The sequence below is a fragment of the Dendropsophus ebraccatus genome, chromosome 12, assembly GCF_027789765.1.
Source record: "Dendropsophus ebraccatus isolate aDenEbr1 chromosome 12, aDenEbr1.pat, whole genome shotgun sequence".
NCBI classification, from domain to species: domain Eukaryota; kingdom Metazoa; phylum Chordata; class Amphibia; order Anura; family Hylidae; genus Dendropsophus; species Dendropsophus ebraccatus.
In genome coordinates this window covers 12,337,106-12,356,845 of record NC_091465.1, presented here as the reverse complement: position 1 = coordinate 12,356,845, position 19,740 = coordinate 12,337,106, and the positions used below count along the sequence as shown (strand labels likewise).

The window sequence follows — 19,740 nt, the reverse complement described above, 5'->3', positions numbered from 1 at the left end:
CAACCTCTGGGATTCTTTTCTTATTATCTGTTTAACCAATAACCTGAGCTGTTTATCTAAAGATGATTGTTGTTTCATGTGAATTCTTTATCACCTATTCCCATGACCGGCACATGAAGAATAGAACTCATGATATTATAAGTAATGTTTACTGAAATTTAGTAAATTAAATTTAGTGATTAAATGAAGACATTGAGCACCGGTGTAGAGGCAGTCACCCTGTTTGGGATAGAAGATTATTACACAATGGATTCCAGCACCCATAAGCGCTATCATGTACACGGCATGGATTCTAGACAACATCTGGAGCATTATGCATCAGATAAACCTGATATGGCCTTTGAGGAGGATGCCTTAAAATTTCCAATAGAAAATTTAGCTAAAACTTTTGCTAAAGGTATGTAGCATAATCTTTAAATGTTTAATTAGTTTTATAGTTTTTGATGCTTTGTATTATGGACCAATTTTTCTCCTTACAAAAAGAGTATCTTATTATCGTATTCATCCCTTCAATCCCATCTTATTGGCACTTTAAGTGTCCCTGTCGTCGTAACTTTAAAAACCTAAATCAATAGTAGATGTGGTATAAAGCAAGTTTGCAATTTACATGTACTATTTATTATTATTATTATTTATGATGAAAAATACGGCACTTCCTGTTTTTGTTTTTTTTTACCAAAGTGTCTAAAACACAGGAAGTCCAGTGTTTCCCAGATTATCTGAGCATCACAGAGAAGGCAGTCATGTGATTGATGGACACATTGAGCTGTGACTGTCTGTACTGTCCAGACTTGTGTTTAGTTGTATGTTGTTGTTTTTTTGTTGTTTTTTTTTTCAACCAGCTCAAGATGCAAAAAGCTTTAGGAGACTGGACCTGGATTTCTAGTAAGTACAGCCTTGTCTTACAGCACGATAACCAAAAATAAAAATAATGAATGTAAATTGCAAACTTGCTTTATATCACATCTACTGTTGATTTAGATTTTGATAATTATAACAACTGTGACACTTTAAGTTACTGGATTGTAAGGCTACTTTTACACGTAGCAAAAGTAGCGGAATTACACAGCTCCTCTCTCCGCGCTGAAGAATGAACATGTTCATTCTTCAACGCTTAGAGAGAAGATGCACGAGCCTCCCATAGGCTGTCTGTAACGCCTGGAGTCGTGGATCCACTGAACCGTCACTAGCGATGGCACTAACCTCACCAGGGAGGGGAGTCTAAGGAACCGCTGGTTTTCACCAGAGCCCGCCGCAAGGCGGGATGGGCTTGCTGTGGCAGGCGACCCCCAGATCGCTACCCCTGGCTTGGTTGCTAGTGACAGCAGGCGAGGCGTGGCAGGAGCAGTAGGCAGAAGATAGTGCAGGCAGAGGTCTGTAGGCGTAACCGCAGGTGGAGACAGTACTCAGGAACAATGGGTTAAGCAGCAGACAGGGGCTAGGGACCGGGTCAGCGGACAGGAACTAGGAACAAGGACTGAGGTCAGGAACAACAGGGAGCTGGGCCAAACGCTATGGGAAGCATGTAGAGGCTCCAACACCTGTGGTGGGGCAGGGCTGGAATTTATAGAAGAGTGCGCGCGCGCCCTAGGAGGCGGGGCCGGCTGGCACAGCGACGGCCAGGAGCGGGGCGAGGTGAGGCGCCCCCAGGGGCCGAAGTGGCAGCAGCACCGGGTCCCTGCATGTGGACACCGGCGGCTGCAGAACAAGGTGAGGGGGTGCTGCGGCGGTCCGGAGCGCTGGACGCCGCTGCAGCCCTGACACTGTCATTATGACAGGGAAGCTGGCGGCACTCAGCGGTGTCCTAGTTAATGGTGTCCTAGTTATGCTGAATATCATATTGACTACAATGCCTTAACATGACATTATAGTGACCTATAGATGGCTACTTTGCGTTTTTCATGTTATTACTTCCACAACTTATCTCTGCAGAACATGCTGGACACAAAACTGAGACTCCTCACATTTCCAGGACCCCACCATCAAGGCAGTACTGGCAGTACAGCTGCCAGAGACCCAGCCCCGAAATAGAATCAGGGAGGCCTTCCCAACCCGGCATAAACGTTTCTGATAGTATCAAAGCACACCTGCCTGCCAGCCTGGTCTCTACATCTACACAGTAAGCTGGGTAAGCACCAGCCTACTATACAGAGAGAGGGATCATAGGTGACAGGCAGGGAGGGATACACAGAAGCATGTTCCCCTCCTAACACCCCTACCTTCACCTCCTTGTTATCATCTTTGGCTGCTTTCTGCTCTCCCATGCTGTCAGGACAGAATAGGAGATGATGGGGGGGGGGGGGGGGCAAAGAAAATGGCTGTGAGGAGGAAAAAGAGCTGAAGACTTCACAACATGGAGACTACTGGAGCTTCCCCGCATACACAGCAAGTGTGTCCATGTAATGTGCATATTTGTGTTTGTATGTGTCCATGTAATATGCATGCATGTGCATGTGTGTGTGTGTCAAAGGAACGCCCATGTACTGCATATTAGTGTGTGTATATTAATAGTATGGATGTAAGGCCTCATTGTCATGTCCATAGTATAGCCTGTAATTGCAGGTCCACAATTACGAATTTCACAATGGATGTGCATCAGTAATGCTCTGCAATTTTTTTTTTTAAACCAATAACTATGCAGGGGGGGGGGGGGGGGGCAGGCACTAAGAGAACACAGGCAATGAAAAAAAGCACCTACATTCATTGGCGTTCTAAACCATGTGACCAATGTTAATTGCAGCTAATTTTTTAAAAATAACTCACCTGGGGTTCGTTCCCAGCATCCTCGTGTCTCCTGGCCCTTTCCCGATGCAGGCAGTGGGACATACCCCGCTTGCACTGAGGATCCCCAAGCAGCCGGGCATCTCATTGAACAGGCTCGGAGATGCTCGGCTTCTCAGGAGAGCTTCGGGGTCCCTGGCATAGGCAGTGTATGTCACACTGCCTGCGGCGGGAACAGGCCAGGAGACACAAGGATGCCGGGAACGAGCCCCAGGTAAGGTAACTGTTTTTTCTTTTTATAGTGGTTGCCCCATACGGTAGCGATGCAGCCATTTTTTAGCTCCCCCAACGTTTGGGGCGACCATTCCCGGCGTATAAGACAACCCCTGACTTCTAAGAAGATTTTTCGGGGGTAAAATGTTGTCTTACATGCTGAAAAATACGGTAGTAATACTTATAATTCTGACAGGCTGACGCTTATCAAAATGAGCAGCCATTGATTTGACCCAGAGTTTACTTCTCCACCGATGGAAAGAAGCAAAACATGAAGTGCCATGTCTGCTGAAGCTCCTTTCCTCCTACTTCTCCTCCTCTTCTTCCTCCTCCTCAACCACCATATAAGTGGGCCATTTAAAAAAATCTTTAAGGGTACAAACACACTGGGCGTATCTGCTTCGCCGCAGCACACTGATTGGCTGAGTGAGATGTGAAGACGCCGGGAGCCCTGAAGCAAAGCAGAGCAGGGAGCAGGTGAAGTATACGCTCCGGCGGTGGGGGGTTAACAGGGCAGGCTACTGACATACCGATGGACATCCTGCTGCAATTTGTCTGCCCATAGAGTTTACAGGGCAGGGATCCACAGCAAGAAAATCTGTGGATACACCCAGTGTGTTTGTACCCTAAAGGAGAGATGACAACAGACTCACATATTTTAGTCCATAAAAGTAGAAGGAAATCACAGCTCCAAAAAAACGTGAAGGAGTTAAAATGTCCAAAAATCTTTATTCCAAAGCATATTAAAAAACAACAACCATGTTAAAAACAGCACGTCTACGCGTTTCGGGGACAAGCCCTATAATCATGACAGTACAACAACATAATAGGCAAACTTATATATGCTCCTCCCCTCTCCCCCTCCCTTCTCCTATTCCAGTGATGCAGAGGGGTGGAACTTGGGTTTTCAGACGCCATTACCCAAAGCATATATAAGTTTGCCTATTATGTTGTTGTACTGTCATGATTATGGGGCTTGTCCCCGAAACGCGTAGACGTGCTGTTTTTAACATGGTTGTTGTTTTTTTAATTTGCTTTGGAATAAAAATTTTTGGACATTTTAACTCCTTCACGTTTTTTTGGAGCTGTGATTTCCTTCTACTTTTATGGACTGCATACCTGGGTGAACGGCCCATTTCTTATCACCTGCTCCTTACCAAGAGGGTTGCCGTCAATATTGGGACATATTCACACGGTGAGCTGACCTTGTTCTATAATTTTTTCATATATTTTAGAGGGCTTATCTCAAGGTCCATGCATATAATTTTTTACAGTGCTCACCTCAAGGGCCTCAAAATAATTTTTTCAAGGGCTCTCCTGTCGGGCCTAAAAATCAAAGTTTGTAGGGCTCAGCTCAAGGGCCTAAAGAGTAATGTTTGTTGGGCTAAGCTCAAGGGCCTAAAAAATAATGTTTGTTGGGCTCACCACATGGTCCTGAAAATTAATGTTTGTTAGGCTCAGCTCAAGGGCCAAAAAAGTTATGTTTGTTGGGCTCACCTCAATGTCGTCAAATTAATTTTTGAAGGGTGCACCTCAAGGGCATCCAGATACATTTTTAGAGGGCTCACCTCAAGGGCATCAAAATCAATTTTTGAAAAGTCTCAATTCTAACTTGTCTAACTCCATTTTTCAGGGCTTACTTTAAGGGCCTAAACTCTATTTTGGAGGGCTCAACTTTTTTTTGCCAATGCTCATCCCAATTGGTATTGATAATTTTGCCTTCTGGCTTCCCTACCTGAAATAATTGGCTCTCATCCACAATTGCATCAGGATGAGGGGAAAACTTGGCATTTAAACTTTCAATAAGAATCTTGCTATTTTAGGATGATCCTTGAGTTGTCCATCTCATACCATTTTATTTCTGAATACAGACTTGTTGGGGGTGTCTTCAGCCTTCCTCTCATTTTGTAGCTGTTTCAAAGGCAGAAGCCATCAAGTCGGTAGAGGCCACCCTATTGGCTGTCTTTTAATCTTTGATTTCAAATTAACTCAAATTCAATTCACTTTATTTAACTTTTTTTAATTGTTTCAAATCGAATCAGAAAATTGGAGGACTCACCTCAAGGGCCAAAATGTTTTTTTTTTTTTTTTGAGGACTCACCTCAAGAGCTTGCTAATTTTCTTTCATTATGCCTTTAGTTGGAAGAACTCACTGTTTAGCAGGCAGGATCCATCAGGTAGAAGGTGGTAGAAGTGGGTGGTTTTTCCATCTGATTCAATTTAAATTTGCCCTCTCTTAGATACTTTTTAAAGGACTTTTTAAAGGATTTCAAGTGTGAACATTAAAATTCCATGGTCTCTTAAGTAGACTGTGCCGTTATCAGTTTTCCTGTAACTCCCAGGATTTTTGGAGGGCTAACCTCAAGGGTCACAAAAAATATTTTTGTAGGACTCATCTCAAGGGCCTGCTAATTTTCTTTCATTATGCCTTTTGGTAAAAAAAAAAACACTGTTTAGCAGGCAGGATCAATCAGGTCAGTAGAGAAGGTGGTAGTGGGTGGTTTTTCATCAAATTCAATTTAAATTTTCCCTTACTTAGATACTCTTTAAAGGATTTCAAGTGTGAATATTCAAATTCCCGGGTCTCTTAGGAAGATTGTATTGTTATCAGTTCTCCCTATGGAGCGCCCGATAAATATACGATAGAAAGTGGACCGGGGATTCTACTTGAAGCAAATCATGTATTAGGTTGGACTGATAAAACGGTTTTATATTCCTAAGTCAAGGTATAGTGGCATATGCCTCGCTATCTGTGCCGGGAGGCCTATGTCCTTTAAGCCTGCCTTCCAAGCCATGATTGTGTATCGGAGCATCAGGCTCCTCTTAATGCGTGGCGGGATCGACACAAATTTAGAGTACAGCATGGTTTGGAAGGGCCAGGGCTGATTTAATCTTATGGTTGGAATAGGGACCTCCCCCTCTCATCCAGTCAAAAACATGTCTGAGCAAGCAGGCCAGGTTGTATCGGAAAGTTCAGACCTCCTTGATCCCTAAATAGTAGTAGTTTTTTACACATCCAATGGAAGAAAGGAAAATCAGAGCACTTCTTTAAGGCAGCGATGTTAGTCTTTATTCAGCAACCGGCAGTGCAATTGATGTGAAGACTGAACAGGCAACAGCTGTTTCACACGGACGTATAAAAGCCGGGAGAAGGCCGAGAGAAGGCCAACATTTTGAGTAAATGGCTTTGGGCCATCATGAGGAGAGGAAGAGATTTCCAGCTATCCATGTCCCGGAGAATCGACTGGATGAGAGGGGGATAATTTAGTCCATCGAGCGAGCTCGGTGCCCTCCTGATCTGTATACCTAAATACAGTGGTACCTTGGTTTAAGAGTAACTTGGTTTAAGAGCGTTTAGCTTTAAGAGCTCACAGTTTTTAAAAACTGTGATTTGGTTTAAGAGCATTGCTTTTTTTTTAAGAGCTCCCTGTGCTGAGTGGGAGCGTGAGTGGGGGAGGGGCATGGTCTGCATAGTGTGGTCTACAGCTCTGTACTCCGACCATAGAAGTCTCCCTCACCTTCCAAATCATGGCAGATCTACTTCAGGCTGGGGCTCACATCAGGGGACAGGACTGTGGAGGTAATATTTTCATAGCTGTAACCCCTCTCTCCCCGGACAGAGAGTGCTGCTATACTGTGCTCACCCTACACCCTGCTCATTCCTTCATGCTCCCTGCAGTCTCTGTCAGCCCTTGTGTTTTCCATCCTCTCCATTACTGTACAGTTACTTATAATATCACATATTCAGCTGTTTCTGAATGTTTGTTTCATTTGTTTTACATGTTGTTCAGAATAATAAATCATTATTTTTGAGGTGTGGAACCAATTGTCTGCATTTCTTTGATTTTTAATGGGAAGTTTTGCTTTGGTTTAAGAGTGGTTTTGGATTACAAGCACAGTCCCGGAACGAATTATGCTTGTAATCCAAGGCACCAATGAATTTTATTGCAGTGCCAGGGTACAGCTTGTGTTGATGGGAAAGTAGTCTTTGTCAAAAAGAGAGGAGCATGGGGAGCTGTCTGCATTAAAAAAAAAGAATGAAAGAAGAAGCATAGCAAGTAATCTTTGTGGAAGAAGGAGCATGAAGGCAGTCTCTGTAAGGAAATTTAAAATTTTCCTTTTTTTTTGGCAGATATTCCGTTTTAATCCATTTTTTTTCTCTAACTCAGCAAATACTAACTGAGAAATACAACTTAGTATTGATTCCTCTTATTCCACTGTTTCCAGAAATCCCCAATATGTGGCCTCAGTCCGTCACCTGACTCAACCACAGACAGCAGACATGACAGAGACCTGGTGAATTTTGGGGCCTTTTTTTTATTCACAGTCACAGAGGCCTCGAAATGCCAAAATATTTTAGCAAGACAAGTTCAAGTTTTCATCAGTACAATTCTGGGAGACATGTGACACCCTGATCATTTTTTATTTAATTTTTTTATGAAATATTATGAATAAAAAACACAATTTAAAAGCTGTCTTTCACTATTCTTTTGTACGCTGTTTACTGTATGTTACATATTACACGTTATCTCTATTTGTCAGGTCAGTACGATTACAGTGATATCCATTTTATATAATGTTTGTTACAGTTTATGACATTTATGCTATAAAAACTGTTTGTGTCTCGCCAAATTATAAAAGCTGTATTATTTTAATTTTTTCACCAATAGAGTTGTGTGAGGGCTTTTTTTTTTTTGCAGCATAAGCTGACATTTCAATTTTACACTTTTTGGGTACATGCAACGTTTTGATTGCTTTTTCTTATATTTTGGTTAATTTTTAATTATTTTTTTCTATGGTGTTAATCAGGCGGGATAATTATTGTAACAGGTTAATAGACAGGGTCATTACGGATGCGGCGATACCAAATATGTGCATTTTCTTTATATGAGATTTATTATAATGGGGAAAGTGTATATTAATTTATTTAATTATTAGTGTATTATGTGTGTTTCTTCTTTCATTTTTTTGTCCCTATACATATAATACATTACAGCACATGATCTATTACTGGCCTGTCCTGAGTATGTTAGCTGCCGGTGACTGACAGCTCATAGATTCAGATGAGACCAGCAACTGAGAAGCACGGATCGACTTCTGGGTTACCATGGTGACCTCGGAGCTGTGCAGTTGCTTACACATCTTTGAGGACTGAAGGAGAAGACGATTTTTCTCCTTACTCCCTATAGACAGCTACGGTCACGCTGACCATGGCATCTATGGGTTTAACTGCCCCGAGTGGAATGCGGCTCCTCTCCAGGCAGTGGCGGCGGGAGGAAACAATGTGCGGCAGCCACCTCCCGACGTCCGATTGCCGTTAGGGACAGCAGGGGGGAGGCAGGGAAAGCATGATGTCAGGGGACTAGAGATGAGCGAACCAGTTTAGCAGGTATGGGATCCGGATTGGATTTTTCCAAAAGTCGGAATCCGGTCGGATTTGGATTTTTGGAAGTCCGCTCCGATTTTTTTTATTTTGGCAGCCGCCATTTTAGAAAGCAGGAAATGTTCCGGGCGGGAAAACTGCTTTCCCATGATGCCTGGAACACATCCAATCAGCAGGGATCTTGCACTAGCCCACTCCATGTGTGAGGTGGTTTTGCTTTAAGAGGAGTGGTCACATGACCGCACAATTCAGTCTGCACTGAGAGAGAGAGAGAGAGAGAGGAAGGAGTCTGTTACTGCACACAGCTCGTCAGTGATAAAAAAAACGCTGCTGCTGTACTCTGCTGTACTCTGCTGTACTGACTACTGAGAAGATATTTACAAAAGCAAAGACCAGAAGATTATTAGGAAAGTGGAGAGGAAAAACATATACTGATTGAGAGAGAAAAATAGAGAGGGTTAAAGATAGATAGATTAGGCATAGGAAAGCAAAGGGTGCACAGAAGAAAAACGTGCTCTACAGATATACAAGTAATAAACTGTCTCCCTTGTGAGAGTGTATATGACATAGGTGTTCTCCTGAGGCACAAATATACCTTGTGCATTTATGGAGAATAAAACTCTAAAAAAAGGTCTCCACAGATATATAAGTACTATACTGTCTTCCTTGTGAGAGTGTATATGACATACATGTTCTCCTAAGACACAAATATACCTCATACTGCTGCTCCTGCCTGGCCTCCATGTTGACTACTGTTGCTGATGCCTGGCCTCCATGTTGACTACTGCTGCTCCTGTACTGGCCTCAAATGACTATTGCTGGACCTCCTCTGGCCTCCAATGACTACTGCTGCTCCTTCACTGCATTTGTGACCTTTTTCCTGCATGGACCCTGTAATGGTGAATTTCCTGCATAGACCCTGTAATGGTGAGTTTCCTGCATAGACCCTGTAATGGTGAGTTTCCTGCATAGACCCTGTAATGGTGCGTTTCCTGCATAGATCCTGTAATGGTGAGTTTCCTGCATAGACCCTGTAATGGTGAATTTCCTGCATAGACCCTGTAATGGTGAGTTTCCTGCATAGACCCTGTAATGGTGAGTTTCCTGCATAGACCCTGTAATGGTGAGTTTCCTGCATAGACCCTGTAATGGTGAGTTTCCTGCATAGACCCTGTAATGGTGAGTTTCCTGCATAGACCCTGTAATGGTGAGTTTCCTGCATAGACCCTGTAATGGTGAGTTTCCTGCATAGACCCTGTAATGGTGAATTTCCTGCATAGACCCTGTAATGGTGAATTTCCTGCATAGACCCTGTGATGGCGAATATTGAAGTCTAAAAAAAGAAAAATTTACTTTGAGATATCGAAAAGATAATGATGTTACTGACATGTAGAGGCCTAAATTCAACCAAATACAATACCCCCATATCATATAGAGATGCTTTAAACTATGAAAACCAAAGAAATCCGAAATTCGGTCGAACCTTCAGAAAAAATCCGGAAGTCTGGTCGGAACGAACTTTTGAAAATTTCGCTCATGTCTAGAGGGGACATCATTAGGCAGGAATTTTCTGCTTTTCATAATGTCCCCTGACGTCAAGTTGGGGGAAGGGGTTAAGCCAAGTAAAAGAAGGGGCCATGGGAAGCATTCTGTATGTTGGGTTACATGGGGACAGGGTCATAAATAATCTTCATAAAAAAAGAGGTAATTAGAAAAAAATTTGGTAAAAAAAAAAAAAAGTAGATCATAAAAAGCATGTGAGCTAGTGACACAGATGCAATGAAGGCAAACGGTATTCTGGAGATCTGAGGTACCCTGCTAAAAATTTGGAGCTTGTTCCTCGGAGGTCCAATGCTAGCAATGCCCCCTGTCTGTAGCTCTGGTGCCCCAAGGGTGATAGCCTCAGGTGCCACATGGAGCCTATAGGTAATATGCTTGAGACCCCTGGTTTACAACAACTATAAGGGTTTAACACATTAGGCATTTCATTATTCAGAACATTTATTTGCAGGTCACATTAGAGGAGACGTCCTGATTGACCTCACCCTTGGTTCCATGATCCATCCTCTCTATGCGGCATGTGAGTTTTTCAAACACATCATAGTGCTGAAGGTCAGTGACCAATGTATCATGGAGATGAAGAGATGGCTGGACTCACGGACAGGAGCGTTTAACTGGGAACATACCACAAAACTTCATGCAGAGATAGAAGGAAACAGGTGACGTATTTATCTACATTTTACATACAGTTACATACTGTTGGAAAGACCAAGCATAAGCTGAACATTTAGTACACCAACTTTGGTTAAAGGAATATTCTCATATCAACTAATATATAATTTACAGTAAATGTAGGGCTAATAAAATGAAACATTAATTTACAAACGTATCTTCCTCTCCTGATATGCTGCTCTTTTCCCCTGGTTGACTGCTCCTTATCTAGGTTACCGACCATCGTTCTGCATTATGAACAGTGGTCAGACTGATTGTTTGAATGTCAGAAATGTGCCTTTGCGTTCCTCAGTTCGGGGCGTGCAGCACAGAAGGCACTGAACCTGGTGTGAACAGGGCTCTGTTTTTTCTGATCAGCCCCACCCACTTTGCCTTGAAGCCTCTGACAATGATAGGGTTTCTCTGTCCTCTGCTAGCTTGATTCCTGCAGCTGAGCAGTATGGTGTTTCCCTTGACTAACAGATTCTTTTGCCAGTCAGGGTCTTTGTGGATCTGAGCGCCGGTCCAGTGGGGATCTGGACCAAACTCCTGCTCCTCATAAATAGTCAGCAAGGCCAGCAGCAAGTCGCTGGCTATTAGTGAATACTAAGCTAAGCGGCCCTTCTATTTCCAAAGTATCTGCTCCGACCTTTGCCTGTCTATTCGACCGTTTACCGATTGTGTACTTTTGTTGCCCGCTGTTACCAACCCGGACTGTTGACTTTGGCTTATTGTGCCCATCACTGACACTGAATATGGAAATATAAATTTATTGACAAAAACATTTAACTTGGCAAGTTTCACAAGTTTACCTATTTTAGTTGAGGTGGGAATATCCCTTCAAGTCCTTCCACCAATACTGGAAACCAATAATCCATAGCTATCTACTAAGCTTTCTTACTATATTTTTTTATTTTTCCCGTTTCTTTCAGTGATGAGTTACAGGATAAAGAAGGAAAAGTGAGATCAGCAATTCCACATGTCATGAAATGTGACCTTGAGAAGGAAAATATGACGGATCCGATAGTCTTACCACCAGCCGATTGTATCATCAGTGCTTGGCTCCTAGATGTTATCAGCAAAGACCAAGATGATTACATCAGATATCTGAGGAAGATCTCAGGGTTGCTGAAACCTGGTGGACACCTCATAATAATAGGGTCTTTAGATATGACATATTACACAGTCGGGAATGACAAGTTCCATGCTTTCAGATATGATGAGGATTTTGCCAGGAAAGCTCTAGTTGGAGAAGGATTTGTTATTGATGACTGTAAGGTTAAGAAGAGAACGGCTGTGAGTGACCTTATCGACTATAAGGCCCTCACGTTCATTGCAGCTCACAAATAGAAGTAGGTCTTAGTAGAACCTTAAAGTTATGTAAATTTGTAACTTACTTCAATTTACTTACTGCTGTATGTCCTGCAGGAAATGGTGAATTCTTCCCAGTCTGACACAGTTCTCTCTGCTGCCACCTCTGTCTAAGACAGGAACTGTCCAGAGCAGTAGCAAATTCCTATATAAAACCTCTCCTTCTCTGGACAGTTCCTGTCTCGGACAGAGATGGCAGCAGAGAGCACTGTGTCTAAATTAAAAGAATACACCACTTTCTGTAGGACATACGGCAGGTAAGTATGGGAACACGAGATTTTTAAATAGAAGTAAATTACAAATGTATATAACCTTCTGAAACCAGTTTATTTGAAATAAAAAGATTCTCACTGGACTACCCCTTTAAGTAAGTTATCTAAATAACTTTCTGACACCAGTTGATTTATTTTTCTGGGAGTAGCCTTTTAAGTATTGTCTTCATGTCAATAGTTCAGGTATTGAGCTTTAGAACAGGATATCATGATCATAACTGGGTTTCCTAAACCTTTTAATGCTTATAATAATAATAATAATAATAATAATAATAATAATAATAATAATAATAATAATAATTATTATTATTATTATTATTATTATTATTATTATTATTATTATTATTAATAATAATCTTTTTAGTTGCCTGTTCAGACAATCCATTTCAAAGTTGTTTGTTCTGGAGGAAACCCCTGATTAGATGGTGCAGTTTCAACAAACTTTGCATGAATTATTACTACAAGTCAATACCAAAATATTTTTTGTGCAATTAATTTAATGATTGAGTTCTGGATTCACAGCTTCCCTGCTCAGTACTGCTCTATAATGTCCTACATAATGCTGCAGATTTCAGGGTCTGCTGTACAGATATTATGGAGGGCAAGATCTTTATTTATGTGTGCACAGTGTATGGAGGCAACAAAGCAGCTAGTCTACACCCATTCTGTAGATGAGCTAATGGAGAGATAGTAGTAGAAGTCTGCAGATAGGGCCAGGATAAGGATTTTGTAGACAAAGGTAGACAAAGACAACACTGTGCACCAGGACATCTTTGGAAGAAGAGTGGTGGTGGACCAGACACAGGCCTGTGTACTAGAGAGTAATAATATATTGTAGAGCACCTTCTACAGGAGCTGTATGTACTGAAATAGTAGTCACCACAACAGGAAGTCATGTGATTGCTGCGCACTGGAAGCCCCATGTCCTACAGGGAAAAGTCGGAGACGCAGCATACATCTACAGTATTCAGAGACAACCCTTCCATTGTCTGTTACATATAGAAGGGCCTACACATAATAATCACTTAGTTGTCTACTTAGCGGGGTTGCACATGCTTAGTGTGTTATCATGTGGTCAATTGGGCAGAGAAATACAAAAGTATTCACTCCTAGAAGCTGAAACACATACTTCTTCCCCCAAATCTACAACCTCACCCGATCAGTGAATCTCACCTTCACAAAGCAACCTATCTTTACACCCATGTTCAAGCCATTACTATCACCTGCCCATCCAACTGTAAAAAAAATCCACACTGGGCAGCAAAGAAATGTACGGGAGTATACAGAAACCCTTGACTGGACTTCCCAGAACCCCAACATGACTAACAGCTGATGTGCACCGGGCAGACCTTGTCAGGGTAATGATTATAGATTATGATTTATAGAGAAACATCTCAATTTTTGTCTTAATAGTTAATTCAGATATGCTACAGCTCCAGACAGCTCCAGACAGCCAGCTTACGCTAAAACCGCAAGACAGGACCTCCAGAAGTCCCTCTTTCTGGATGACAAAGAGAATCTTGACAGCTTGCCAATTGCTAGGCAGACAAGCTCCTGAAATCGCTATATATCGTATCAATGCAATAATATATCTGTTTGTTGCGCTCTTTTATATACTATTTATATCTGAAGATAAAACATATCCTATCGTGTTATATCAAATATATTCATGTGACTATGTAACCTCTCCTGTATACCGTGCTTTTTTAATAAAAAGAGGAAGTTGTTGTGTGCACACGTGTGTCCGGGTGTTCTGTATCTGGGCTTCTGATGCGGGCAATCTGCGGCACCTGTTAGTCAATTAGGACAGAGACAGTTAATTGATGCAAGGTGACTAAAAGGAGGCACGTCACCTTGTCAATCTTACATTAGACTACATCACATCAAGAAAAAAGCAATCGGCGCCTTTCAAAAACACATGGCAATCTACCTGGACACTCTAGGAAGGTGTAGGTGATATCCCAGATTTACAGAGCCTAAGGTTGTGCTCACTGACCAGAGAGAAGTTTCATAAGAACAATAGAAAGCCAGCACACTTGATCAGCTACAGCTGTTTTGCACGCAAGAGCACTTCATCCGGGTGAAACATGTCTTTTGTCTCGCTTTAAAATTTTACACCTAATAAAAATTAATATTTTTACTGTCCTTTAAGCATTTTTTTGTGCTTTTTGATTACATATTAGTTAGAGTAAGTGTTAATATTGTTTCCGCGTGGATGTAACTTTTCCCTTATATACTCTTATTGTGTTGTTGTGTTACTTTTATATTACTCTGTAGCAATTATCCAGACTCATTATTTTTTTCAACTTTCTGATATCAGTCCCATATTATGACCCAAAAAAGAGGGCAAAAGTTGTGATCTGAACTGTTCAAGGAAGGGTCCTCTACTCTGGAGTGCGGTCAAATAGCAGAGGCTTCCACTGAGAACTGCCAGCACAACACCTACTTTTAACATTTGAGGACTAAAAATCGAACCTATCAATGAAATTGATTGAAAAAAGAGCAAGAGGGTCTTGAAGCCCATAGACTAGTGGCCCTAAAATTAGTTATACTGTACCTCTAGCCAACCCCACTAGTGGCTTGGAGGCTCCCTTTTTTTCCACTTGTGCCAGTTTACATTTACTTTTTACTGAACAAATCACGACCCAAACATGAGACTAGAGGTGAGCGAACTTTTCAAAAGTTCGTTCCGACCAGACTTCCGGATTTTTGGAAAAGTTCGATTCAACCGAATTTCGGATTTCTTTGGATTTCATAGTTTAAAGCATCTATATGATACATGGGTAGTGTATTTGGTTGAATTTAGGACTCTACATGTCAGTAACATCATTATTTGTGATGAGCGAGTACTAAAATGCTCGGGTGCTCGTTACTCGAGCCGAGTATTTCCCGATACTCGACTGCTCGTTTTGAGTAAAGAACCCCATTGAAGTCAATGGGAGGGCATTTTTTGAGGGGACTCAAGTTTGGTAGAGAGAAGATCGTGTGAAAACCTGTCAACGGCAGAAATTGATGGAAACACAACGGAAATGGACAGGAAACAGCAGGGGCAGCATGTATGCATGCCCCTGAGGCTGCCTAATGGCACCATTATGCCTAATTCTGTGCAACAGCCTGGTTAAAACAGAGGTAGGCATAGGGACCACCCAAAAACTCAGCCTGACACAGCATGGCATTGAGAACACAGGGAACCATTAAAACAGAGGTAGCTTATCATGAACCACCCAAAAATTCAGCCTGACACAGCATAGCGGTGAGGACAGAGTGAACAAGGTAGAAGCGGTAGCCAGTCAGCCTTCCAAAAATTATACCAGACCTAGCATGGCGGTGAGCTCACAGAGAACCATTAAAAGTGAGTGAGGAAGAAAGTGAGCCTCCCCAAAATTAGGCTAAACACTGCATGGCATTGAGCACACAGAGAACTCCCGGGATCAGCAGTAGCCAACATGGAGGCCAGGCAGGAGCAACAGTAACCAACATGGAGGCCAGGCAGGAGCAACGGTAACCAACATGGAGGCCAGGCAGGAGCAACAGTAGTTAACATGGAGGCCAGGCAGGATCAGCAGTAGCCAACATGGAGGCAAGGGCAGGCACACCAGTAGTCAGCAGTAGTCAACATGGATGCCAGTTAAGGCCCAGCAGTAGCCAACATGGAGGCAAGGGCAGGCACACCAGTAGTCAGCAGTAGTCAACATGGATGCCAGTTAAGGGCCAGCAAAAAGGAGGCAAGGACAGGCACACCTAGTGAGGCTCCCCAAAACAAGGTCAGACAGTGCAGGGCCTTGAACACACAGAGAACCATTACAAGTGAGTGAGGAAGCTAGTGAGCTTTCCAAAAATTAGGCCAGACAAAGAAAGCCATTACAAGTGAGTCCACCCAAAAATTGGAGTGAGTCCAGGGGCTGGGATATGTAGTGGTCATGAACCCGGGTGCTGACAGCTAACTGGCTAGGCCAGTTGTCAGTCAGCACTCACCATCAAGGGTACACTTGATGCCTCTCGACCGGGGGTGGTGAGGTCCCGGCCACGGCTACACAAAAAAATAAAAATAAAACAGCAGGCTGGTTGGCGGGGGCGCGATCGGCGGGCCCCCAGCAACCAGTCCCGCTCCTCCGCAAACGTAGTGTGACGTCAGAGCATGGCAGTGAGGACAAGGAGAACCATTTGGAGTGAGGAAGCAATTGAGCCTCCCAATAATTAGGCCAGACCCTGCATGTCGGAAGAAGACTTGGCAGTTGGCTGAGAATTGTAGGAAGAGGAGGAGGAAGAGAGGAGATACCAAGAATCTTCATGTGCAGCTGCTTTCCCCGGGTGGACAGTTGGATTCAGGTGAAATCAAGGCTTTGTTCATTTTTATAAACGTCAGCCTGTCAGCGCTGTCAGTGGACAGGCGGGTACGCTTATCAGTGATGATGGCACCAGCTGCACTAAAGACCAGCTCTGACAACACGCTAGCGGCAGGGCAGGCCAGAACCTCCAAGGCGTAAAGTGCCAGTTGGGGCCATGTATTCTTCGGCAGGAATGACAGTGGAAAAGTTCGGTTTCTACCAAGGGTCCAGGAGAGTGAACACCCAGTAATCTGTGTTGTCCAAAACCAGTAGTCAACATGTATGCTAGTTAAGGACCAGCAACAAGGATGCAAGGGCAGACACACCAGTAGCCAACATGGATGCCAGTTAAGGACCAGCAACAAGGATGCAAGGGCTGGCACACCAGTAGTCAACATGGATGCCAATTAAAGCCCAGCAGTAGTCCACATGGATGCCAGTTAAGGCCCAGCAGTAGTCAACATGGATGCCAGTTAAGGCCCAGCAGTAGTCAACATGGATGCCAGTTAAGGACCAGCAACAAGGATGCAAGGGCAGGCACACCAGTAGTCAACATGAATGCCAGTTAAGGCCCAGCAGTAGTCAACATGGATGCCAGTTAAGAACCAGCAACAAGGATGCCAGGGCAGGCGCACCAGTAGTCAACATAGATGCCAGTTAAGGGCCAGCAGTAGTCCACATGGATGCCAGTTAAGGCCCAGCAGTAGTCAACATGGATGCCAGTTAAGGCCCAGCAACAAGGATGCAAGGGCAGGCACACCAGTAGTCAACATGGATGCCAGTTGACTTGCAGAAATGGGCACAGATGCGGTTCACCTTGTTGAGCAAGTCAGCCACATTGGGGTAAGCTTTAAGGAACCACAGCAACATTAGGTTGAAGACGTGGGCCAGGCATGGTACATGTGTGAGGCTGCGGAGTTGCAGAGCCGCCACCAGGTTCCGCCCCTTGTCACACGCAACCAAGCTCACTGCTAATTACACACGAACCTGGGTGCTGACAGCTAACTGGCTAGCCCAGATGTCAGTGACCATCAAGGGTACACCTGATGCCTCGTGACCGGGGGGTGGTGAGGCCCCGACCACAGCTAGACCAAAAAAACTAAAACAAAAAACAGCTGGCTTGTTGGCGGGGCGCGATCGGCAGGCACCCGGCAACCAGTCCCGCTCCTCTGCAGAGGTAGTGTGACGTCAGAGCATGGCAGTGAGGACACAGAGAACAATACAGTCTGCTTAAGAGGCCACGAAATTTGATCAAATACACTTTCAATCCTTTAAAGGGTCTCTAAGAGACGGCAAGTGCGGTAGCCTGTGTATTAAAATGACCTGGTCAATCCTGCCTACAAAAAGGCTACTACAACATCCAAGAAAGGAAAGAAGCTACTGGTAAAAGGCCTGGTCAATCCTGCCTTCAAAACGGCTAAAACATCCAAGGAAGGCAGAAGGTCCTCTTTAGCAGTTTGAGCACCGCCTGTTGGTGCTTACCCACGGAAGTGCTGCTGCGCCTAAAACTAAAATAGCCGCATTATGGCTAAATTTAGCCTCACACCCTCATGCAGTTGTGCAGCATCTCTTTGGAGGTAGGGACGAAGAATAACAATACAGTCTTCTTAAGAGGCCCCGAGCTAAAAAATTAAAGGACAGCAGAGAATCCCCGCAAGTTCACATCCACAGGTCATATGGGGATAACACAAGGATGCTAAATAAGGACCCACCATTATCACTGTCTGTTCCTTTGAACAGTGAAAATTGCACTTTAATTGAAGTCGATTTGATTTTAAAAATTAAAATTGAAGGCTAGAAAATTAAAAAAAAAAACATAAAGTGGCTTTTACCGGCAAGGGCAGGCACACCAGTAGTCTACATGGGTGCCAGTTAAGGCCCAGCAACAACGAGGCAAGGGCAGGCACACCAGTAGACTACATGGGTGCCAGTTAAGGCCCAGCAACAACGAGGCAAGGGCAGGCACACCAGTAGGCTACATGGGTGCCAGTAAAGGCCCAGCAACAACGAGGCAAGGGCAGGCACACCAGTAGGCTACATGGGTGCCAGTTAAGGCCCATCAACAACGAGGCAAGGGCAGGCACACCAGTAGTCTACATGGGTGCCAGTTAAGGCCCAGCAACAACGAGGCAAGGGCAGGCACACCAGTAGCCTACTTGGGTGCCAGTTAAGGCCCACCACCTCTCCCCCCACCGCTGTTTTGATTTCGAATTTGACTTTGATCCTTGAGGATCTGGCAATTGTCTCATGCAAAGGGATCATCACTTGAGGGGTAGTGTACTACAAATCCCAGCAAAACAGTGTAGTACCCACTAGTTTAGGGGGGGCAGTATGGTACAATCTGGTAGTGGCTGGACCTAGACACACGCTGGGATACCCCCTTACAATGAGCAGCGAAGTTTTATGCAGGTGTACTACAAATCCCAGCAATACAGTGTAGTACCCACTAGTTTAGGGGGGCTGTACGGTACAATCTGGTATTGGCCGGAACTATACACACACGCTGTGACACCCCCTTACAATGAGCAGTGAAGTTCTATGCAGGATGCACTACATATCCCAGCTATACAGTGCAGTACACACTAGTTTAGGGGGGGGCTTAACGGTGCTATCTGGTATGGGCAACAACTGTACACACTTTGTCACCCCAAAACGATTAGCAGTGAAGTAAGTTCTGTGCAGGATGCACTACAAATCCCAGCTATACAGTGCAGTACACACTAGTTTAGGGGGGGGGGGGGGCTTGATGGTGCTATCTGGTATGGGCAACAAATGTACACACTTTCTGTCACCCCAATACAATGAGCAGTGAAGTAAGTTCTATGCACTACAACTCCCAGCTATACAGTGCAATACACACTAGTTTAGGTGGTGCTATCTGGTATGGGCAACAACTGTACACACTTTGTCACCCCTATACAATGAGCAGTGTCCCCTAATGTCCCCTTTCTGCCAGCCGCCGATCACCACAATGTGCTGGTTAAATCGCGGTAGCAGCACTGCAACTCCCAGCCAGCAGTCTGTAGTAATAGTATTAATAAAAGCTTTTAAGCCCTGAAGGGCTGTTTGTTTATATTGCTAGTATATACCCTGCCTACTGGATCGCTAAATCCTACACTGACTCACTCCCTGACCAGCAGCAGCTCTGTCCTTGATCTTTTCCAGCACACGTCTGAAGCGA

General features: G+C 43.8%; 1 protein-coding gene across 1 annotated transcript; it reads left to right on the top strand.

Moving 5' to 3' along the window:
* The first annotated feature begins 224 nt into the window (after positions 1–224).
* LOC138769579 (nicotinamide N-methyltransferase-like) lies at positions 225–12,446 on the top strand. The gene is made up of 3 exons (XM_069948147.1): positions 225–397; positions 10,389–10,596; positions 11,521–12,446. The coding sequence occupies exons 1-3, from the start codon at positions 247–249 to the stop codon at positions 11,936–11,938; spliced, it is 777 nt and encodes a 258-aa protein (XP_069804248.1). The 5' UTR covers positions 225–246; the 3' UTR covers positions 11,939–12,446.
* The last annotated feature ends 7,294 nt before the right edge of the window (positions 12,447–19,740 follow it).